This window comes from Rattus norvegicus, chromosome 12 (genome assembly GCF_021556685.1).
Source record: "Rattus norvegicus strain SHRSP/BbbUtx chromosome 12, alternate assembly SHRSP_T2T, whole genome shotgun sequence".
In the NCBI taxonomy this organism is placed as follows: domain Eukaryota; kingdom Metazoa; phylum Chordata; class Mammalia; order Rodentia; family Muridae; genus Rattus; species Rattus norvegicus.
This window is the reverse complement of record NC_141545.1, coordinates 41,768,175-41,791,393: the sequence shown is the minus strand read 5'-3', so window position 1 is coordinate 41,791,393 and position 23,219 is coordinate 41,768,175. Positions and strand designations below refer to the sequence as shown.

General features: G+C 54.8%; 1 protein-coding gene and 1 long non-coding RNA gene across 4 annotated transcripts; one reads left to right on the top strand and one right to left on the bottom strand.

Moving 5' to 3' along the window:
- Window positions 1-201: 201 nt before the first annotated feature.
- Sh2b3 (SH2B adaptor protein 3) lies at window positions 202-22,718 on the bottom strand. Of its 3 annotated transcripts, none has more exons than XM_087579215.1 (8): window positions 22,630-22,718; window positions 13,455-14,129; window positions 3,863-3,964; window positions 3,693-3,784; window positions 3,523-3,617; window positions 3,228-3,442; window positions 2,979-3,150; window positions 202-2,867 (listed from the first exon to the last, which is right to left on the bottom strand). In XM_087579215.1, the coding sequence occupies exons 2-8, from the start codon at window positions 14,100-14,102 to the stop codon at window positions 2,545-2,547; spliced, it is 1,647 nt and encodes a 548-aa protein (XP_087435341.1). In that variant the 5' UTR covers window positions 14,103-14,129; window positions 22,630-22,718; the 3' UTR covers window positions 202-2,544. The 3 variants fall into 3 exon arrangements, with proteins under 3 accessions (XP_087435341.1, XP_087435342.1, NP_001389277.1); XM_087579216.1 differs by lacking the exon at window positions 22,630-22,718 and adding an exon at window positions 21,468-21,885; NM_001402348.1 differs by lacking the exon at window positions 22,630-22,718 and adding an exon at window positions 21,599-21,880.
- On the top strand, window positions 5,641-10,455 carry LOC148002335 (uncharacterized). The gene is made up of 2 exons (XR_015634843.1): window positions 5,641-6,671; window positions 9,547-10,455. It is a non-coding gene; the product is annotated as an uncharacterized LOC148002335 (long non-coding RNA).
- Window positions 22,719-23,219: the final 501 nt, after the last annotated feature.

Sequence of the window (23,219 nt, the reverse complement as noted above, 5' to 3'; positions counted from 1 at the left end):
ACCAGCAGGGGGCAGAAGATCCTTCTTTAAAAAGGAAACAAAGAAGCCCAACGGGCCCAGGGTGTGTCCTTAGTGGCTAAGTGCTGTCTAGTAGAGCGGCCAGGGATGCCCGAGAGGGGAGATGGAGGAATTGGGTGAGGCCAGGCTGCCAGAAGGGAGAGGCAAGTGGGAGGGGTGTGTGTATGGAAGCAGGGATCGTGGTTGTAATTCTGAAAACCTTTTTAATTCACATACAGCAATTTGTACATTGTAGGAAAATTTGCATTATTCAAGAATAAGTTACTCGTACAGTACATAAAACAAAGATTTGCCAAATACCTTCTGCTCTAATGATAGAAGATGAAGTCCCCTGATCCTGTGGTCACAATGCTGCTTATTCCAGCCACACGCTGGCCATTAGACAGATGTGTCCTCGTCAGGAGGCAGTGGGGGACAGTTTATCACTTTTATTTGCACCAAGGTAACATTTAAACAAGAGACTGAGCCCTCAGGGAAGAGGTGAAGCCTTAATTTAGGTTAAGAGACTTAGGTAAAAATAGTGTTGTCTGGCCCAAGACTGTAATGGTCACTATTCCTTTTTTCCTACACCATCCAGAAATGATCAAAGGCAGAAGATTTATACAGATAAAGCCATGTGGATGCTGGTAAAGACAAGGCAGGTTAGTTGACCTAACTCTTTGGTGCTGGTGCTTGTTAGTCTGAGTTGAGTACTCGGGAGAAGGGAGCAGGGGTTCAGGACTGTTGAGCTGCTCTGTCTCTAGTGGCCAACTGACCCATCCTGCCTTGTGTGGCCAGAAGACACTGCTGAGGGTGGGAGTGGGGCCTGGCTTTGACACAGGGTATCTGGCCCAGGAGTTCTCATACCCGGTACCCGTCTGTCCCCGTCAGCCAACTGGACCTACTTTAGCTTAAAGAAAAGGTGCTGGCTTAGTGTTGTCACTCTGTCACAGAGTCATGAGACTTTTTTACCTTGTTTTCTGATATCTTGGACATTTTTTGAAACAAAGCTGTCCACAGTGAGTGAATCCCAGCACTAAGGGGCCAAGGTGCTGGCTTACAGCACCTAGCAAGTCTCTCTTTGAAGGCCCAGGAGAAATGAGTGCCCCAAGTTTGAAGTGGGTTTAGCTCCTGGCCAGGTGCAGGGCACAGCCGTCCACGCATCCTGTGTGGATTAGAGCCGGCCTGGCCCACTGGCTGTTACTGCTCACGTCTCTGGTTCATACCTGATGTGCAGTGAAGGAAGGCGCTGTCCTAAGATGAGCACAGGTCCACACCTGTGGTGGGTGTCGAAGCTGAGGTGCAGCTGCTTCCCTCACCAAAGCCCACGCAGGCTTCCCGAGTGCAAGGTGAGCAGAGGGGGAGTCAGCACTGCTGTCTGCAGCAGGGCAGCAGCATGGCTGCCTCTCAATGTTCAAGGAATTAAGTTGTGGTTTCCCAAAGCCACTGCTGTAAGCACTGTTTGTGCCATGAACAGCCTGCTCCAGTCCCTGTGAACTGCATCCCTTAGGAAAGATGACAGTTTTGGCTCTGTCTAGATGGAAAGATTGTATGGATAAGAACACCTAGGAGCGGTTACAGGAGTTTCTTCATAGCATGGGCCAAACTCACTAAGCCCCTAGATGCTGGGAGGGGGTTGGGGGGAGTAAAATGTGGGTTCACTAAAGAAGCCTAGAGGCCTTCCATCTGTGTTTGTCTTCCCCCACCCATTCATCTCATCCTCTAACGCTGCTGTAAACCACAGTCCTGATTTTGTTTTTAATGCATAAGGCACTGGGGTGGAATGTCCCCTGCCACCCTCCTCTCTCTGCAAGCTGCCTGGATTTCCCTGAAAGGGTGACACACTTCATTCTCTACATTAGGGAGGACAGTGGCTACCCCGTAGCAGGCAACTGTCCTGAGGGTGAGCAGACAAGGACACTAGCATGCTAGCCTGGCTCAAGGTAAGCAAAGCAGGGGGACTCAGCTGCCCCCAACTTTACAGTGGCAGGGGGTAGCAGGGCAGTGCAGTGAAGTAAGCTATAATATCAAGTGGAAACCTGAACCCTTTAAAAATAATTACTCTGAGGTAAAATGTTTAAATCATTTTTGATCTTTAAGCTTGCCCCTCTGGCAGAGCTTCTGTCCAAAGCTAAGAGTAGAAGCAGGATTATGAAGTGTCCATCGCCTGTGACATGGGACTTAGACTTGCCACAGAATGAAGCTACAGGGAAGGACACCATGTGAGAATCCAGGGACTGTTAGTGTTTTGTGCTTCCCGATGACCCTACCTGGTAAGAAGTCTGTCATCAGCTCTGTCAGTTTCCACTGCCAGCTCTGGGCCTGCAGCCCCGCCTCCTCTGGGTTGGGAACGAGGCCTTGGGTGCCAGCTAGTGGCACCTGTGCACAAGAACTACATCTACAGACAGTGGGAAGAAGCCAGGGCTAGCTGTGGCTGACAGGAAGCCTGTGACAGCCTTGTGTGTGGTGGAAGCAGGGCACATCTGAGCTGGGGAAGGCTGACAGCAGCAGCCTGTAGTTCTCTGGAGGGAAGGAAAATGGTTACATTCACAAGTTTGCCTCTCTGCACAGCTGTGAGAGAGGGGTGTACTGGTTGTCAATGGCCCGAAGGTGGCTCCGTGAGGAGGAGTCCATTTCATAGTCTGAGTCCCGGGCACTGCTCACAGACTCAAGCTCCAGCTGCCGCAGACTGTTGGCCAGTTCCTCAGGAGAAGGCACCAGGTGGAAGATCTGCTCAGGAGGTGTCACTTGGCCACGGAGAGCCTCTGCACCATGGCCAGGGGGACAGCCAGCAGAGCTGAGGTGGGGATGGCCCAGCTCTGAGTCCCAGTGAGGAAGGGAAAAGGGGAAGAGAACGGTGTTGGAGGAACCTGGAGAGATAACATGGATGACTCCATGAAGAAGGCGTAACCAGGAAGGAAGTTTTGTACGTGCTGTACTTGCTGTGACACCACCCCTTGACACAACTTTGGGCTTCCTACCTGGTGCCTGAGAGACGACTACCACATAGCCAGAGAGTCGGACATCACAGGCTGCTCCACATTCAAGTGGGATGGGGGAGCGCTGGAAGTGGCGGAGCATATCCACCACCGAGGGGAAGTGCAGGTGTTGCACCCGGCACTGTCCACGCTCTGTGAGCACCAGGCGGAGGTGCTGTGGGAAGGGGTAGAGATCAGCCTGCTGCCCAGGCTGCATCTGCCCCACCCTGGTCCCCCAGTTCCTGCCCCTACCTTGGCTCTGCCCTGTAAGTTGAATGTGAGTACATATTCCCCTCTCCGGGACTCACTCTGCCGCACCAGGAACACACCGTGGGCATCAGGGCCCTGCAGCTGAACCAGCTGTGCAGCCCTCACCCTGGAGATGGGGCCGTGGAACCAGGGGTAGCAGGACAGGAAGTGATCTGTTTTCTGGCAGGCTGGGTCCAACATCACCCCAGGTGAAGCACCTGGCAGAAAGATGGTGGTGGTGACCCGCAGAGGGGCCACATGTCCAAGGACACCCAGAGACCAAGGATCTGGCACATACCTTGGTCCAGGGAGTCCGTGCTTCCCCTTGGGGATATAGCTGGGCCAGGCTCTGCCACTAAGGAAAGAGGTAACTCTGTGTCCAGGTGCTCCAACCTGTAGGGGAAGAGGCTGGTGAGAAGGGGGCCAGCAGGGGTTATCAAAGGGAACCAGGGATGGGCAGGTCCTCACCCTAGGCCTGTGCTTGCCCTGAGTTCTGCCAGCCATGAGTTCAGCTGCTGTTCATCTCCCACCTCAAAGATGATGTCTGTCTGGCCCTGCACCTGCAGAAAGGAGGCATATAGCTCTGCACCTGAGGAGACAGCAGTGTCTCCCCAAGGAGCCACAGCCCTGGCGCTCACCTTCAACACAAAGGTGTAGAGGTTGTCCGGCATCTCCAGGCGTGTGCAGGGTCGGACCTCCTGGATGCTGGAGCAGGCCTCTTGGAGCTTGGGCTTTGAGCTCTAGGAGAGCAAGAGGATCATTCAAGGCTTCCCCCCGCCCCCTCAGGCCTCTCAGGTAGTCTCTCTAGAGGAAGGAGGCACAGAACATCCTTCTCTTACAACTTCCCACCTATGGGAACAGGGCTCAGCAAGCTGCAAGAGTCACATATACCACAGCTTGGAGGTGCCACCTTTCTGGGTTTGGTGAGTTCCACAAATGCCAGTTCTCAGGGTCAGAGTTCTGGGGGGGGGGGGGAGCCACCCTTTCCCTGCCCTCTGGTCCTTTTTTCTTGTGATAAGATTGTCCTTGCACGGGGGCTGGGGATTTAGCTCAGTGGTAGAGCGCTTACCTAGGAAGCGCAAGGCCCTGGGTTCGGTCCCCCAGCTCCGGAAAAAAAGAACCAAAAAAAAAAAAAAAAAAAAAGATTGTCCTAGCTGGCTGAGCAGGCTGAGGACCAGCTTCAGCAGAGGCTGAGATAATTAACTGGCAGAGCCAGAGAAGTAGGAAGGACAGGCCTTTCTCCTCCCTCCGTGGCTTTTGTCCCAGGTTAGAAGACTACTACCAGGTGCATCAGAGCCCAGCTTTAACTCTGCTCTCTGCAGAGTCCACTCCCATGCCACTGGCTTTGGTCAACCGCCTGCTAACAGAAGTGAAGGGGGACCTGCTGGAAATTGGCCAAGTGGATAAGACATGACCCCCACTCCTGTCTACAACTGCTGTGTGCTGGCCAGCATCCAGACTCTTCTCAACTCCCTATGCAAGCCTTAAAAGGATCAGAGTCGCAGCGCCTGTCCTGAGCTACCCGCTAGAATGCCTGACCCTGCACTAGGCTGGGGACAGGGTGCCTAAGCACTGCCTATGGTCCATCTGCTCGGACTTCTGAGGGAATGCAGGTTGTGGGAGGATCTAGCCAGAACCCTAAGTACATTTGGAGGCCTTCATTCTTTCTTACCAACATGCCTCACGGGTCACGCCTCCCAATAAGAAGCTTTCTCCAGACCCAGCTGGGGGCGGCTGGGGTGTCCAGGCCACACGTGGTCTCTCAATGTGAGTAGAGCAGCACCAACTACCACATTCTATACCACCCACTTCCAGACCAAGGCGGAATACCCCCAGCACAGAGGTCAGGAGTCCTGCCATCCCTCGGCCACTGCACCTCCAGCCTGCTGGAGCATGGGGGCGACACTAGAGCCATAACTGCCTCTTGGGTCCTTGTGCTGAACACCTTTAAAACTACATGGTTTCGTGTGTGTGTGTCGCGGGGCGCTCAGCAGTGAGACTTCCTCATCTTCATAGCGTTCTGAAGGACCTGCAGCTGCCTTGAAATCCCTAGCAGCCCACGAGCTCCCACTGAGCCACACTGTGTGGAAGCCTGGGGCCATGATAATGGCCTTTGCCAGGACTGTGCCTAGTGAACCTCGCTTGTCTAGGCTGGAGCAGCTTCCATTCTAGAGGTCAGCACCACTACCATCATCACCCTGTGACCTGAGGACAAGAAAGGACCTGCTGATCTAGGACTCAATTAGGTAACTAAGCCCTGCATGAGAAACCTTTCCCAGAACAAATGCAGATTTCAGTCCCATTAGAGGGTTACGCAGAGACATGTGGGAGCTAACCAGACCAGAAGTCAGTCTGAAGGCAAGTCTGCTTCTTCCTGGTGACTCTCTTTCCCACTGTGGACTTTATTTCCGTCTTAGGCCATCAGACTCAAGGAAGGAAGTCTACGAATTCCAAGCGCAGGTGCCTGCCCGCCCACCAGGCTTGGGCTGACTCTGCTGGCCTCCTTCCCCTAAAGTTACCTACAGATCAGAAAGACTCAGTACAAAGGCCTCTTGGGAAGGGATAGGACAGGACCCTGTCTGGGCACAACAGGAGCCATAAATGCTCCAGAGTGGCTACAGAGGCAGCGGTCACACAGCAGTCAGTAGTCAGTAGCTAGAGCTAGAAGGACATCCTTGGCCCTGGGCCACAGGCTGCCCGACAGAAGGCTTCTAAGAGATGGGGTTTGCAGGCTAATCAGAGTTCAGAAGTCACAGAAAAGATACTGCATAACTGAGGGAAAAGAGCCAGTAGGACCAAGGAGCAGAAAGGTTCCAGAGCAAGCCTCGACATCATGTAAGACTGTGTTTGGGGGTTGGGAGAAGCCCTGTTAAAAAGAAGCCCCAGGCACCCCTTGAGCATCTGTCCCCAGTATAGGAAATCAATAAGTACACCCTTCACGCAAGTGGGGAGAGAATCGAGGCTGGAACATTAGCAACAGCATTGAGCCCTGGGGGCACAGCACTGATGACCTCAACCAGCTGTGGCAGAGATGTAAAAGTCCTCAGGCCAGGGAGCTCAGATCAGAGACAAGCCGCCTGCCTCACGACAGGACCAGGACCCATGGCATGAGGCCAATCAGCAAGACAGACACACAGGCTAGAGATGGAGCTTGGCTGGTAAACATGCATAAAGCCCTAAAATTCAGGCCCCCGGCACCACAAAAACCAGATGTGACACAAATTTCAGTAGGATCAGAAGTTCAGGTCATCTTTGACTACATCATGAACTCAAGGTACAAAGAAACAAGTCATGGCTACTGAGACCAGACACAAGAGGAGTAGCTGAGGGTGAGACTGATGTCGTCCTTGCCCAGCATGCATCATAAGGCCAATGAAACAACAGGAACAGGACCCATCCACAGACGAGGAGCAGACTGCACACATGGAACAGACTGTTGAGAGGCAGGTGAGGTCTAACGTTAAACGTTGTGCGATCATGTAAATGTGCTAGGGTCAACGTATTGTTAAAGCAGATGTTACGGGATCGGAGAAACAGCAGCTGAGCATGGTGGCACACACCTTTTAATCCCAGCACTCAGGAGACAGAGGCAAGTGGATCTGTGTGTGAGGCCAGCCAGCCTGGTTTACACAGTTGAGTTCCAGGACAATCAGAGCTACACAGAAAAACCTTGCTTTAAAAAAAAAATTGAGTTCCAGGACAATCAGAGCTACACAGAAAAACCTTGCTTTAAAAAAAAAAAAAAAAGGCCAGTCATACCCATATCCAAAAAGGATTGGTCTGGAGAAGCATAGTTTAACAGTTCAGAGCCTTTTGTGCTATTCCATGATACCCAAGTCCAGTTCCCAGCACCCACCTGGTAGCTCACAACCACTTCCTGCACAGAGGATCCAACACCCTCTCCTGTGCTCTCCAGGCACCAGAGCACACAAGTATAGACACAGTAGAAACCTAGAGCTTAAGCTGAGGCAAAATAGTTACAAATTGAAGGCTAAGCTGAGAATACATAGTGTAAAATGGGGGTTACAAGATAGCAATAGAGCTGGTGCCCCTGGGTGCAGGCTACAGCAGAGCATTGGCATGTCAGGGAGCACAGGAAAGACACCCTTAGCCAGCCACAGAACCAAGCCAGATCCTGGCTCAGGCCCCAACAGCTACCGGCAATATGGAGATAGAAAGTGACAGGTCACAGGGACACCTGTGTGTGCTTTTGTGGGAATATCTCTGTGTTATCATTTTGCAACTCCTCAAAATGTTAAGCATAGATTGAGGACTGGAGAGATGGCTCAGTGGTTAAGAGCACTGACTGCTCTTCCAGAGGTCCTGAGTTCAATTCCCAGCAACCACATGGTGGCTCACAACCATCTGTAATGGGATCTGATGCCCTCTTCTGGTGTGTCTGAAGATAGCTACAGTGTACTCATATACATAAATCTTTTTTTTTAAAAAAGCATAAATTGGGTTGGGGATTTAGCTCAGTGGTAGAGCGCTTGCCTATCAGGCGCAAGGCCCTGGGTTCGGTCCCCAGCTCCGAAAAATAGAAAAGAAAAGAAAAAAAAAAAAAAAACACATAAAAAAGCATAAATTGAACAACCTACTAGATATATTGTACAGATGTTCAAAGCATTATTCACTCTAACTCCCCAAGTGGAAACAACCTAATTTCCACTTAGTCATAAAGTAGGGAAGAAAATAATGCTAAGTCCATACAAGGGACTATTAACTGGCCATTAAATAATGGGTGTAACTTGGAGCCTCCTAAAGGATATCACACAGATACACAAAGGCCATGTCAGCCTGAGTCCTTTTGAAACCAGCTAATGTCCTAGGAGAGGGTAGTAATTGCTCCACCATTCTGGACTAGTGAACTTAGACCCTGGAGTTGGGGAGAGGAGCCCAGCGCAAGACTGCCCTCATAGGCACTCTGCCCAAGGAGACTCTGATGATGCTCAGGGCTGAATTAACTGCACTGGGGAGACAGCCCAAGGATCTGAACTGGTGGAGGTGACACAGGGTTAGAACACATCTGTCTACCATACTGACAATGTTCTCTGCAATTGGGGACAGGTTAGGTGCTGGGGAGTCCATCTGTGGCTTTGGTCACTTTAGATAGTCCTTATCAGTTTCCTAGGTGGTGGAGCATTCTGAGGCCATTTGGCCCCTTTCAGACAACTGCCTAGGAACGAGAATTTTCCTGTGCCTATGTTGGGGCCCGAGTTGGGTGGCTGGTCTCCCCCAGGAGGGTGTCCCATCACTCACCCCAGCCTTAGCCAGAGGAGGGATAGGAGGGAGGGCTGGAAGCCCCGCTTCCCACAAGGCTAAGCTGGAACCCTTCCAAAGCCTTAGTCTCCTTTTCCACTCACAAAGCAGTGGGCAGGGGATTTCCCCAGCATGGCCATAGAGGTCCTAACGGGAAGGTGCCTGAGAGACCTAGTCCTGGGATCTGCAGCCTTCCATGCAAGGAGTCTTATTTCTGCCCTCAAAATGGGAATGTGCCAGAGCACGTGCTCTCGTGCGCTCTCTCTCAAGATTTATTTATTATATATGAGTACACTGTAGCTGTCTTCAGACACACCAGAAGAGGGCATCAGACCTCATTACAAATGGTTGTGAGCCACCATGTGGCTACTGGGAATTGAACTCAGGACCTCTAAGAACAGTCTGTACTCTTAACCACTGAGCCATCCCTCCAGCCCCAGAGCACTCCTTCCACCAGGAGAAACTGAGGTTTACAAACTCAAGTTCTCAGCCTAAGAACTCAAGGCAAAACATGAGCTCAGACCTGCCCCTCCCCAAGCCTACCACACTGCCCTTCAACATGACCCCAACACTGAGCCCATGGCCCTGACTCCATGATGAATAGATCAGTGTTCAGGGCAGAGGCTCTGGGCAGAGTAGGGATTAACAGTCACCTCTGGAATCCAGGCATGCTCTGCTCTGTGTTACAGAATGAGCTAAAAGACGCACGCACGTGCGCACGCACGTGCGCACGCACGTGCGCACACACGTGCCTGAGAGCCGCCAGCTGCCTGCAGTGCAGCTTGAGCTGTGACCACCATTCTCAACAGAACCCATGAAGGGAGCAGGAATGGCTGTGCGTGTGACAGCTTCCCTCTCTTCCCCTTCCAGTGCCATACGCACAGAGCAGTATCTGCCCATGGCCCAAGGTGGGTGGGCCTGTCAAGCACTGTGATACCAGAGTGTGGCTTCTGCAGGCAGGCAGGGCTTCCTTTGCAAACTGGGGGTTTGAACACAACCCTAAACCTCATGTCCCCTGCCCTGTGCTCACAAAAGACCCCGTTTCTGTCTCCTCCACGTCTAGGCTGTGTGGCCTTGAACCAATCTTCTCATCTGAGAGGTGACTTCATGGTAGGCCCTCGGAGGTATTGTGGGAGGACTCCGTGGCTGAGTCAACTGTAGTGCTTATCACAGGCAAAGTGATGAAGGAGAAGGATGATAGGCACCACACCAGGGACAGCAAGTCAAAAGGCCCAAAGGGAGACCTGCTTTCCAGGGTCAAGTGTTCCCATGGCTGAGTGGGGGTGGGGCTATGGGACCACAGAGCCTGGAACCAGGCTTCCTGCCTCCCCGCCACCTCCTCCTGGGCCTAGAGGAAACCGCCAGGCCGGCAGTGGCCAGCCCTTTCTCTCTGCTTCCTCTTTCCCACACACTGGGGCAGAAGGGAGGCCAGGTCGCCCCAGGCTCCTCAGGCCTCCCTGTCCTTGTGCCCAGCAAGTGCATCACTGCCCAGCTTCTTCTGCAACACCTTTCTCAGGTCGCAGAGCCACAAGGATGGCCTGCACCTGGTTCCCTCCTGCTGCCCTCTACACTCTGACCTCACAGCCTGAGACCTTTCTCCCTACGAAGCGCAGCGGCTCCTGCAAGGCCTACCCAGGCATACTCAGAGTCACTCCTGTTCCTGCCACCAAGAATGGTAGCACTAGGCTTTCAGGATCACCCAAGGGAGATTAAGCTGGCCTGACCTGCTGCTCCAAGGGGCTGGTAGAGGCAGCACCAGGCCTGAAAACCACTCCAGCCAACTGGGCCAACCAGTAGGGACTGGCAGCCCAAAGCCTTGGGAAGTGCAGAGGCTGAGGCTCCCCTACAGCACCTCAGTGGTGTCCTCAGCTGGGGCAGACATTGAAACAAGGCTGGCTTCAGCCCCAGCATCTATAGCCTCTCTGGTCACTGCTCTGAGAGAGAGCTGCATGGAAGCCACTCCTCAGCTAGTGATGTCCTCTAGTCTCTACTTGACCACACAGGTAAGACTAGGTGCTGGGACCCTCCTGTGTCAGTCTTGAGACGTTTTATTTTAATATTTGTTCATTTATTTATAGATGGGCTTATTTGTATCCTAGGCTACCCTGGACACACAGTCTTCCTGCCTTAGCTTACAGGGTGCTGGGATTATGGGGGCAGGGGAGGGGCATCTGTCATATCTAGCCTTAGGTCTTTGTTTTTGAGGTAGCAACTCATGTAGCCCAGGCTGTCCCAATTTTGATATGTGCCCAAGACTAACCTTGAACTGATGCTGTCATTGCCCAGCTGTGGGGATTACAGGTTGTGCCACCGTACAGTCTAGACCTCAGAATCTTTTCCTCTTCAGGGTTTCTTTTGAATAAGAATAAAGGTGTCTACTTGTCCCTGTGTACATGTTTGGAACACAGTGTGAAGACCTCAGGGTAGCCTCCTCCCAACCCAGGTAGCTTTCTTGGCTCTCCCTTCAAATATGTGCCACAACTCCTGCCTTCAGGCCTTTGGCCCGCTGTCCTCTGCCAGTCAATGGGTTCTCTTTCAGCCGCATACGTGATCAAGTGCAGCAGCACATGCCTATAACCCCAGCACGCAGGGGGCTGGAACAGGAAGATCACCTTCAGTTGAAGGCCAACCTGAGCTACACAGTGACCTCCAGGTCCACCACGGCTACTGAGGAAGAGACAGCGAGGAAACGTTGGCGGTTTAGGCAGTGCTGTTGTCACAGTCTAAAGCACTAGCCAACAGGACAGATGGTGTCCAGAAGCAGAAGCAGACTCACAGGAAAGACAGACTCTCTAGCATACAGCCAAGTATGGTGGCCTGGCCTCATTCCCACATACCAACTCAGCTTAGATGCCACTGCCATAGCATGAAGGGCACAAGAAAGTTCCAAAAGGAAAGACACAGTGCCCACAATGCCTGGGGTAGGCCAGTATTTCTTAAATAGGGTACAGAAAGCATTGAAATGGGAACTTGTCTAGTGTGGTGACACACGCCAGCACTCAGAATGCTGAGGCAGGGAGAGTCAAGAATTGAAGGCTAACCTTTGCTATATAGGGAGATACTTTCTCAAAAAAAATTAATAAGGGCTGTCAAAATGGTTCAGCAGGTACCTGGGTTCCATTACTTAAAAGCCAGCTAGTGGAAGGAAAGAACTGACTCCTACAAGTTTCCCTCTGACCTCCGCACACCTCCATCCCTGCTAAAATTACAGCAAGGGAACCAACATAAAAGGTGGGAACTTGAGTTGCTAAGAAGGCAGCCCACACCGTGTGTCATGACATCTGCAATACAGGAATGCCTATACCACACACAAGCTCTGGGAAGTCCTTGGAAAAGGCAGCAGAGAGGCAAAGGAGACGGCCCAGCTGGTAAAGCATGATCCAAAACATGAGGACCCAAGAGCTCAGGGCAGCAGCTGGACACAGGCCGATATTGAGAAGAGACGGCCAGGTGAATTGATGAGCTCCAGTCTGGGATCCTGTCTTTAATGTCTCCTGGCCTCCACAGACATGTGTACACTCAGTCACAGATACTCCACGGAAGGACGGGTAGGGTAGGGATACGACAGACTTCACAAAAGAGTAAGTCACAGGTGGCAAGAAGACAGGAGTGCTAAGCTCCTGAGACACCACAGGAACTGACCAGGGGCAAGAGTGGTTAAGGCTATGGAAGTAGGGATCTCTCTGCCACCAACACTAAGGACACCAGCTGGTAAAGCCACTTGGGAAATGTCATAATGTCACCAGGAAAGTCACTTCCAGGAATATACCCAAGAGAAACAAAAGCACATTCGCTGCAAAGACCTATGTGTGAATGTCACTGTGACATTACTCAGAAAAGTCCCAAAAAAGCCAAGTACAGGAGCATACATGCTCATGGCGCCAGCACCTGAGAGGCTGATGCAAGAGGACGGAAGCAGCACCCTATCCATGGGGGAGAAAGCACTGGAGTGGAAACCACCAAACCACTCAGCAACAGGGATCCGGAAAACAGTGACAGTGCTGGCCTTGAAAAGCACACAAAACAAGAACGCACAACCCTGGAGAGGGAGCTGGGCAGTTCAGAGTATCTGCTGCCCTCGGGAGAACCTGAGTTCAATTCCCATCAACCACACCGGGTGGCTCACAACCACCTAGAACTCCAACTCCAGGGTCCTGGATACCTTTGACCTCTGAGCTGCACTCACACAAGTGATCGCACACACAACATAAACACACACAAATAAATGCATAGGGACGGAGGACGGAAGTCAGTGGATAGAGTCCTGCTGACCTGCACAAGGTCCCAGGTCCAATACCTAACACCACAGGCCTGGTAGGACATGCTTGTAATCCCAGTAACCAGGAAGTAGAGACATGCTCAAACCTCTGGGTCATTCTCTACATCCTAGTTCAAGAGCAGGCTAGGTAAGATGCTATCTCCAAAACAAAACCATATATCCAAACTGGAGAGAGAAGGGAGACTGGGGAGATGTGTGTACCTATGGTAATTCTCTGTCCCGTGATCACTGTTGAGCATATGCATGAACATTGCCAGCAGTGCCTGGGCTCACATCACTGTTACCCTGCAGCCAGGCTATTATACAGAATGGGCCACAGAGAACTGAAGAAATCAAGGCAGGTAGCCAGGCTTCACACATCCACACAGGAGGGACGGAAGCCAGCTGCAGGCTGAAGAACGGAGACCCTAAGCTTTACCTGCCAGCAGAGTAACTGAAGCCAGGGCAAACTGCCAGAAAGAAACAAAAGTCTAAGAAAAGAAACTGTAGAGTGGGCACATCACGGGTGCCGCTCAGCCCTTGGGAACTTCCTGAAAGCTCCAATGTCCGAGTTAGGTATATCTAGACTTTCAAAGGCTTTAAACCAACATGCTGCAACCCTTCAACCGTATGAACAGTCCTTGAACTCTCCCGGGTCGCAGGGTGCCTATCGAGGTGTGGGCACACTGTAGCATACTCTCCAGGGTGCTCACCTTGGGCGGATCGAAGAGCTGCAGAAGGTGGCCGTGGCCTGGACCTGGAGACCGAAGCACCAGGCGACCCCGCTGCCAGTGCGCGCCGCTGTCCATTGCCGCCTCATCCGCCAGGCTGTAGCGCAATACCACCTCCTTGAGCGCCTCGGCGGACGGCTCTCGCAGGCTCCAGGGTAGCAACTTGCGGGCAGGGCCCGGCCTGGTGGTGGCGATGGCGTCGGTGTCATTGGTGTCACTGGTAGCCCCCGGCAGCTCCCCAGCCGAGCGGCGGCGGAAGAGCTGGCGCAGGCCGCGGCGCAGGTGCTGCAGGGCGCAGGAGGGCCGTGGGCCCAGGTCCTCGGAGCTGCGTGCCTTGGGCAGCGCGGGGCGGGGCGGGGCAGTAGCACGGTAGTCGTGACCTGGCGGCCCCGCGAGGCCCTCGCGCACCTCCCGACAGAAGTGGCGCTGGAAGAGCTCGGCGAACTGCAGCGACACTAGGTCGGCGCGCGGCGGCTGTGGGTGCGCACGCGCAAACAGCCAGTACTGGCGGGCCAGATCCCGCGCCGCGGCTGCTGCGTGTCGCTCGCAGAAGTCACTCCAGCCGCGCGGGGATGCTGGCGAGGCGGGTGCCGAGGACGTGCGGGACGGCTGCACGGTGGGCTCGTTCATGGTGGAGAGCGAGGCGGGGCAGCCGGGCTGTAAGACAAATCAAAAGGCAATGAGCTCAGGGAACGTCCCCGCCCCCGCGACCACCCGGGGAACACCCCGCACGTGGAAGCCAGCAAGCCAGCGGGTCTGCAGCTCCCACACGGTGGATACAGTGGATAGGCAAGATCTACTGGGGAGGCGCTGCCTCCTCCAGCGGGGCTCTGAGAGCTCAGCACCATTCAGAGCCATGCTTGGGGTTTTCCGGAATTTTCCACCTAGTATTTTCAGGCCTCAGTTGACCATATGAAGTGAAATGTCGGGTGGAGGGAACTTCCTACTAGGAATCAGGCTACTCACAGCACACCCAAGTAAAAACTGACGGGATAGCCAGGGCTGCTTTGTAAAGACTAAAACACAGGCTCTCCACCGCCCATGCTGGGTGCCCTAAAGCAGTACCGCTTCTTCTGTGGGGACAGTCTGACAAGAGGAATTTAGACTCATTTTCCACAGTTGCTCATAGGCCCAGAGCTTTGGCCACTGCTCCCTGCCATTGGGGACAATGACAATCAGCAGGTAAAGCTGAGGAGGCAAGGACCCTGGTCTGTCCCTGAGCAGGAGGAGTCAAGGGGCAATCTATCACCTCTTCGAGGAACCGTCCACCCTGTAGGACACAAACCAAGGCTCACATCTTTCTCCAGCTAGTTTTTACAGGTACGGGAACACATTTGTTACTGGAGCAGGGAATGGGCAACAAGAAAGGCCTGGAGCGCAGACCCATTCTGAAATGGAAGGCTGTGAGGGCAGATGTGGGGTGCCAGGGAGTACCCAAGACAGATGAGTATTATTTATCTCCAGAAAGAATGGTTAGAAGCATGGACTGACGCCCCGGTCCAAATTCCAGGCCCACTTCCACTGTGTGAGTGATGGTGCTGGTTCTCCACCTCAGTTTCTCATGTCAGAGGAACTCCTCCTGCTCATCCAGAGTGTTACAAAGACTCCATTACAAATGGCTTAAAACCTGGGAAAGTTCAGTGTGACTGGCTGCTGTCTTCCCATAGCAAATCGGCCTGTAATGACCAGACTCACAGAGAGGTAACCTCTCTAAGCTTGAGAGAGAACTCAGGCAGACACAGGTGTAAATAGTCAAGATGTCCGTGGATTAGCCCTGCGCTGTCTGTGCTGTCTGGATGGCCAGGATAAGCACTGAGCAACCTGTATACAAGGCCCGCCTCTATCTACTCCTTCAGGCATCCCACAGCACACTGAGGGACACAACAGAGGACAGGTAAGATATGTGAAAGCTTAGCTGCTGTGGTGGCCTGTGCCTGAATCTCAGTCCTAGAAAGGTTAAGAGTTCGAGACCATCCTTGGCTACAGAGAATTGGAGGCCACCCTGGGCTTTGTGAGACCTGTCCAAACAGAAGCAAACAAGCCTTGTCTCCAACCCAGAGCTCACTGCAAAGAGCACCAGGCACTGGTCATATGGCCACCTCAATCTCCCACTCATTAAGTATTTGTCAAGAGCCTTTGCAAGAGGCTAGAAGGGGACATCTGGGTCCAGAAATGGGACTCTCTGCTCCCTCTACCCCACATCACTTTTTCCTCTGTGTCCTGTGCTCTGCAAGACCCAAAACAGACAGGGTGGCCAGCACCTGATAGGACACTTCGACTCCAATGTAAAGGCCTGTGAACTCACTGGGAGACACTCTGCACTCTATCAGTACTTTACACAGCATGCCACAAAACCATAAGGTCCTTTGCACATAGTAAGTCCTTTGCACATAGTAAGTCCTCTGCACATAGCAGCAAATGCCAGGAGTCAGAAAGAGGCTAAATCTAAGCAGGCCCATCTCGTTCTGCCCGCCTCCCCAAGGAGAGCACCTACTCCCTGGGAGATTCCCCACCTTGGTCAGTGCCATATCCCTGCGCACCAGGCCTTGACACGGGAGTCAGGCGCAGCCTTCACTGCCTGTACGACCCACAAGTGGAGTGCACATACAGTTCCAGCCCTATCTGGAAACTACAAGGGCCACCACTGGGCTGTGTTCTTGCACTGCACTCCCTAGGCCTGACTGCTTTCATCCCCACGAGAGGAGCACAAGTGCAGAATCTGTCCTCAGTACACTTCTCACAACTGTCCTGAGCAGTGGGAATACATATGTTAGTGGCCATCTCCACCAGACCCAGAGCACATCACAGCAGAGGCTCCAAGACACACACAAAAACTTGTCTTACCATGCAGCTGAAACTGGACTTGGGCCCACCACTCTCCTACAGGCCTGGCATGACTAAAGAATTATTTCTCTTTAGGATGGCTGCCTCCTGCCTCCAGCTCCTGAGGGCTGGGTCTAGGGCGTGTACTGGGTTCCCGCCCCCTGCCCCCGGCTAAAAGCCTCACTGGCCTAAGAATACCTGTATACAGTGCCTAGTGACCAATATCACCCACTAGCCACCATCTTGCAGAGCCTGCCTTCTGGGCGCCTGTGCTCTGTCCACACCTGCCCCTTCATCTGGAATATGTGCCTATTCACTCTGTCTGCCAGGGTCTAAGGCTCAGCTACAGAGCCCGACCCTGGCAGGACCTTCCAGGCTCCCTGACAGCCAGGCCCAGACCCACTCCCATGGCCCTCACATTGCCCCTACCACACCTAGCCATGGTTCTGACCACTCCTGCAAAGATAAACTTCAGGCATCACAGAACTCCTATGGTGTAAGAATGAAACCATAGGACTCATAGAAGGTACCCCACAGTGCCCAAATGCACCCTGGGAACTAACTTGCTTCCTACACCCTACAGAGCTTACAGCACAGAGCCAGGACAGTGGCCAGTGCCCCTGTTCACAGTCCAAACCTACCAACTCTTTAGAAATAGTTGCAACATACAAACAAATCACATCCACTCACACTAAAATGGCTCTCTGAATCGAAACTAGCTGGGTATCCTGTCCTGAAGTCCAAGTCAAAGATAGGGAAAGGAGGCAGGGGAGTCGGGCTTACTCCAGGCCCGGCTGCCATCTGGAGGGCATGGACCCAACCAGCCTCTCAACAAGCACAGGCTATCAGCCACAGTGCACCACCATCGTCACCATTCTGAGGTCACCTGCCACCCTCAAAGCCTACTCTGAGCAAGTACCCCAGATACCTTGGCAGCTGGGCAAGGCAGACTGGCACTCCAGTCTCCTATCACATCCCACCCACTCCAACTCCAACACGGGACTCTAGGGACACCCCTGGGAGGAAGAGAGCACCCCTGGGACCTGCCCCAGTAGCTTTAGGGACTGTCTCCATCCAACCCTGCCCAGGGGCAGCAGGCAGGCAGGCATTGATGGGTAATCCCAGTGGCACACTGAGAGTTGTGGTAGGTTGGCACAGGCTGGAGAAGAGAATGGCTATGTTGTTTGTTGCTGATACTTAAAGCAGTAGAGGTGAGTCAGGCCACCTACCCGCAAGGCCTAAGCCTCAGGAAGAACCCAATTCAGGGTCAGGCAGCATGGGAGGCTGTGGAACCCAGGGCATCCCAGGGATGGCCAGGGAGGGTAGGCAGCATAGGGGTGGTCCCCTCCAATGACTGACAACACTTTCCATGTGCTAGGAGATGAAGCTTGTGATAGCCCTGGGACAGAGTAGAGAAGCCGAGAGAAGCAAGGAGCAAAGTTCAGTTTGTGATGTGCTCTGTGCCAGCCTGACTACAGGTACAGCTCTCCTCACCCACAGAAGATACAGTCTCATCTGCCCACCTGGACATAGCCTCGGGGCTTCTCCTGACCCCACCCCACCCCCACCCCCACCCCCGTAGGAGCCACAGTGACAAAAAAGAGCTGGGCCCTGAGCAGCCTGTTCCCCAGCCCCAAGTGTACAGGGTGAGCATGCAGAGCAGCCAGCTCCCTGTAGTCAGCACGGTGGGCAGCACCCCTGAACACCCCCATCGCCCCATTCGGCCTGCCACAGCCTGGCTGGTGCTCCAGGCCTGGGGGGAGGGGGGGTCTGTGACCACCCCAGGCCCATGACTGCAGACACATCAGCAGCCTCTCAGCTTGGCCACTGCCACTACCATCTCACAGGTACAGAGGATGCCTCAATACCTGGAGGCTCCACCTGCCAGGCCAGGGAGGGCTGTGAGTGAGCATGAGAGAGAGGGAGGTAGGGAGGGACGCAGGCAGGCAGGCAGGCAGGCAGGCAGGCAGGCAGGCAGGCAGATCCATCTGCCGGTCTGGGAGGTGTGTGTGTGTGTGTGTGTGTGTGTGTGTGTGTGTGTGTGTGTGTGTATGTATGTATGCCCAAGAATTGTGCCTGCCCCACCCATAGATGCTAGGACAAGAAATCAAAAGACCCAGTGCACGTACTCACATTCTAGCCCACAGGAAGCAGGGTACAAGGGAACCAGCTTGGCCCTAAAAGACTAAGGCTAGACCACCTCGAAGCCAGTAAGGCCCATCCTGAAATCACCAGGCTGGCCCAGTCTGCCAGAATAGGAAGTACGGGCAGGGAAGCTTCCTCTACCTCCCAGGTGCACCTCCCTGACTCCCACACACAGCTTGACATCCAAGTAGGCGCCAGGAGACGGGGTGAGCAGGGGAAGAGCCCCCAAGGTTGGTGCATCCTCCTTTACCAGCCCCAGGGTTGACAGTGGCAGAAGTGATGGCAGATAGACCTCACTGCCAGGGAAAGCCTCACCAACTCCTGAACGGCCTGGGGCCGAGGAGGAACACTGACAGCCTTTGGCCCTTAAGTGCTCCTCCCCACCTGATGAGTCCTTGGGACTCTCTGGAGATGCCACCAGTGCTGGTCTGAAAGGCAAGTCTACCTCCAGCATCAAGAGGATAGTCACACTGTGCCCCTACCCCTAGTCTGGCCCCACCCCCAGTCAGCTGCTGTGAGTCAGCCCCACAAGCAGGGCACAGACTTCCTCCCTCCAGTCCTCCCTGGAGACCAAGCTGCAACCCCCCCAGCGGCTGGGGGGGCACATCCGGACAGGCCCCAAGGGGCTCCAAGGACTGGCTCACAAGGAAGCCAGGGGGCTGGCCCCCCTGCCGACCCTTGACAGGGTTGTGTGGGAGGAAAAATCTTTCAGCCATCTGCTCAGCTGCTGGGTTTCCGGCTGGCCAGGGCGGGGCAGGCCATCAGGTCCCTTAGGGACTTGTCTCTTGTCCCAATGAGAAGGGTACAAGGCTGGAGAGCTCAGTGGGGGTGTCAATGAGATCCCCAGAGCACTGACCAAGAGACACTGGTTGTCCAAATCCCAGGGCCGAAGCAGGTGATGTCTAACAGTGCCCAAGGATGTGCAGCTAGGTCTGAGACGTACCCAGTCCCTGAGGGAGCTCAAGCCCCCGGAAGCTGGGAGCTGGGCTGCAGGGCTCCTGGGTCCAAGTAGGCATGACTCAGCCAGTGACCCCCACTGAGTCATTTCCCCTAAGCAGCCTACCAGCCTCAGTTTCCTCGGGGAGGGTGGGTGGCTGGGAGCAGGTCTGGCAGGGTTCTGCGGCCCCTCCAGATTCTCCAGATGCAAGCTTGCTTCCTGCCCTGCCCTCCCCTGCCCAACCAGAGATGCTCAACACCCAGGGGCCCTGGGGACCGTTTTCCCAGGAAACCTGGCAGTTAAACCTCGGGGATTAATAGCAATAGCTTGAATTTATCGAGCACTAACGTGCCAACCATGCATGCCTCTCTCCCAACAACTCTGTCCTTCAGCACCTCCCCTCCAGACTGCCAAGAACACTTGTAACTTAGAGATGGTAAAATCCACACTCAAGACCTCAGAGTCAGGCCAGTCAGAGCCAACCTACTTCAAATGCCTACTCCTTGTTGGGCTCCTACATGGCACACAACCACCCTAGAGGTGCAAGAGACTTGGCTGATACTGGGCAGAGCCCAAGAGATATAAGGTCACTTGCCCAGGGCCTCCCCCATGAAGCTAGCAGAGTCTGGATCAGCCTCTGGCCAAGTGCTGCTCCAGGAGAGCTGGGGACTTGGTAGGAAAGACCTCTCATTTCAATAGCAATATCTGTTCCACCTCGTGTGCAAGCACTTAAAACCCTTCCCAGTCCTGACAGCTTCATCACCTCAGAGAAGTGCTCACCCAAAGAGTCACAGCAAGGGGACATTCAGAAGCTGACTAGCCCCAAAAGGTGGGCTGGACCCACACAAAGACCTGCTCTGCAGAGGGTGTGGTGTAATATAGGCCTGGGGAATGTTAGATCCCTGAGAGGTCACCAAACGCCTCCTTCAGCAGGGCATGCTAGTGAGGGCACTCTGGGCCTGACAGCCAGAAGGGGCTCCCAAGTACCTCCAGCTATCCCAGAAGAGGAAGAAAGCAGAAGGTGGCTCAACTAGACTAGATAGCCTGAGACACACGAGCTTTGCACAGCCCAGCTCCTCAAAAGAAAGAACGTCACTTGTCTAAGAACATTTTTTGAACAGTGAGGACCAGGCACTGGGTGACATTTGGTGCCAGAGAATCAGGAAGGAAGAAGAACAGAAATGACCTCAACAAAACAGATAACACCCTTGTCATGACTGCCTGCCCTCCTGATCAAGCCGTGCTGTGCTCTGGTAGCCCTCACAAGTTAAGTGTCAACAGAGGAAACTGAGACCAGGAAGGGCTCATCATCTGACCCTGCCCAGGGTCCTCCAGAGTTCCCTGCCCACAGACTTGAGAAACCCCAGAGCAGCTGTGCTCAGGAAAGCTGAGGAAGGTCCCACAGTCAGGGTCAATAAAACAGGACAGCTTGAAGACCAACAGCCTGTAACTGAGCCCTCCTGGGCAGGCACAGGTGTCTTCCACGCAGGATTCACCAAAACTACGCCTCATTAAAAACTGGACTGCAAATCTCTTATTACTCACTCAACACAGGGGAAACTGAGGTCGTGGCCCTCATCTTGGAAAGCAGAGGAGGAAGAATACAAGTTCTGCCTCTAGGACCCTCTGTTTCCTCTTTTGCCACTGCCCCAGCCCTTGAGATGCCCAAACCACAGCTGCTGTCGCTTCGGGCCAGCCCCTTCCCAGCTGACTGCCCATAGGGACTGCACAAGTTCAGAATGCATTCACCCCTTGGCTCAGATGGAGTTTCCTCCCAGAGGAGACCTGTGGGACGAGGTTCAGAAAGTGTCCTAAGAGGATAAAACTCTTAAAACCTCAACTTCCCCAGAGGGCCTTGGCCTGTCATGGGGTGTCCCCTACTACCCTTCCTCCCTCCCCCCATCTCTGCCTGCTTTCACCTTTAGGGCTCGGCATACCACCTCTGTGGATCACCAGGGCCCTGGTGACACACGTGTCCACCACCCCCCAGGTCCCGGAGGCTAAGCACACTGTGTGCCGGGACAGTTCTCAGTTCCTCCCGCGGCGCCCCGCCAGGCTCCTCTCCGGAGGCCCCAGGTGCAAGCACTGACCTCCGCGCCCACATCACTGCGGTCTGGGATTGGGGAAGAGAAACAGAATGAGGAAACGCCAGAAAACAGAAGCGGGATGCGGGCGGCCGCCCGGCCCAGTTCCTCCAACACGCTCGGCGGGCCGCTCTTACCGCGCAAGCTGCGGGTCGGGGCCCAGCCGGCCCATGGCGTCGTTGCACGGCCTCTCGGAGCTCAGGCAGGAAACCCCGGCTCGGAAAACGGCCAGCGCCTCATTTCCGCCGCCAGCTCCTGACAGCAGCCAGGGGACGCGGCCCCGGGACGCCCCCGGGACGCTGCTGCTGCTGCCGCCGCTGCTGTGGACCCCGTGGCCCGTGACAGTCTGGGCGGGAGAGCGGCCAGGCGGAGGCGACGACGGCCCGAGCCCATGCCGCCCCACGCCGTTATGTAAAGAGGAACCGACCGCGAGACGCGCGCGGCAGAGGAGGGTGGCTTGGGGGCGTGGCCACAACGAACCACGCCCCGTGTTCCGCCTGCGGAGGCCGGGGGCGGTGCCTACGCCGGCCCCGCCCTCCCCTCGCGCCTCCGCCCTGCTGCACGGTGGGAGGTAGAATATTGACAAGCTCCGCCCCCAAAAGGCTCACTCCCTACCCCCAAGTTGCGTCGCGCCCCCTAAAGAAGGGGGAAAGAATCTCTAAGGGGAGGAGTGTGCGCGGTCTCGCCCTTCTCGCGCTGGCCAGTAACCGAGGGCCTCAGTGGGGCCGGGACCCTGGAAGGGGTGGGGCGGGGCCCCTGATGGGGTGGGGCGGGGCTAGGCGCTCTGTGGGCGTGGCCGCCCCGACCTTCGGGACCTCGTGGGGGCGCGCCCCTGCGGACTCCCTCCAGCCCGGCCTTATCTGAGCTCTCCCGGCCGGGTCTAGCAACTGCGACCGCGGCTTTCATCACCTCCCGGGGAAGGGGCCAGCCCCGCCCTGGCCCCACTCTCCGTGGCTCCGCCGAGCCGTCCTGCCTCGGCGGCGCCATCCATTCGTGTTCCGCTCCCCTCTTAAGGTCCTCGGAGTCCCGGAACGGGCCGAGTAGGCTGTTCTCTACCTGGCCACCCGGCCACTCTCTAGCTTGATGAAACTTTCTCCAAGAGTTCCTCCGCATCCCGGGCAACCGAGCCCTTTGAGCTTCCACGTCTGCGTGCCCCCTAGCCCTTTACCTTTTACCTGTTAGCCACATAGGCTAACAGTGGAGTGCCCCTGTGCTGAAGTGGAGAGTCACTGCACGCCAGTCTTCCCCGCGGTCTCTACGGAGGGAGGGGAAAGAGGAATGCTTGTCCCCTCCCCCTCCCCCAACAGGAAGCAGGCCGCCCACGCCCCCAGCTTGGAGGGGCCACTTCAAGCCTTCCCAGACGACAGGCTCCCACGAGCCGCTGGCTCCCTGGAGCCACTGCCTTCCCTTGGCTGCGTGGGACCAAATACTGGACCCCTCCAACTCAGTTTTTTTCATCAATGAAATGGAAATAACACGTGTCCCCAGCCCACTCAAGGACTGGAAGAAGTGAGTCGCTCGCCTTAGAGCAGTTAACCAACCGGGCTTCAGTCCCCGAGGCCTGCCGTTGGAGCCCTAGGAAGGGACTCCCCCGTAGGTGGGGATTTCCACTACAATCGGATGGCAGCAAACAGGGCCTGGTAGCAACATGGCTTGGAAGGAGCCCTCCCTCCCACCCCCAAAAAGGCGCGGAGGCTATATCTCCGAGGTGATAGGCCCTGTCAAGGTGCTTGTGGGCACAAGTTAGTGATTCCCTCT

Excerpts from the sequence above, each read along its gene's own strand:
- Sh2b3 (XM_087579215.1), bottom strand. The coding sequence starts at position 14,102 with ATGAACGAGCCCACCGTGCAGCCGTCCCGCACGTCCTCGGCACCCGCC. Across the intron at positions 3,151-3,227 it reads ACTTACAGGGCAGAGCCAAG|CACCTCCGCCTGGTGCTCAC; the intron begins GTAGGGGCAGGA and ends CCCTTCCCACAG. Across the intron at positions 2,868-2,978 it reads AGTCGTCTCTCAGGCACCAG|GTTCCTCCAACACCGTTCTC; the intron begins GTAGGAAGCCCA and ends TTATCTCTCCAG.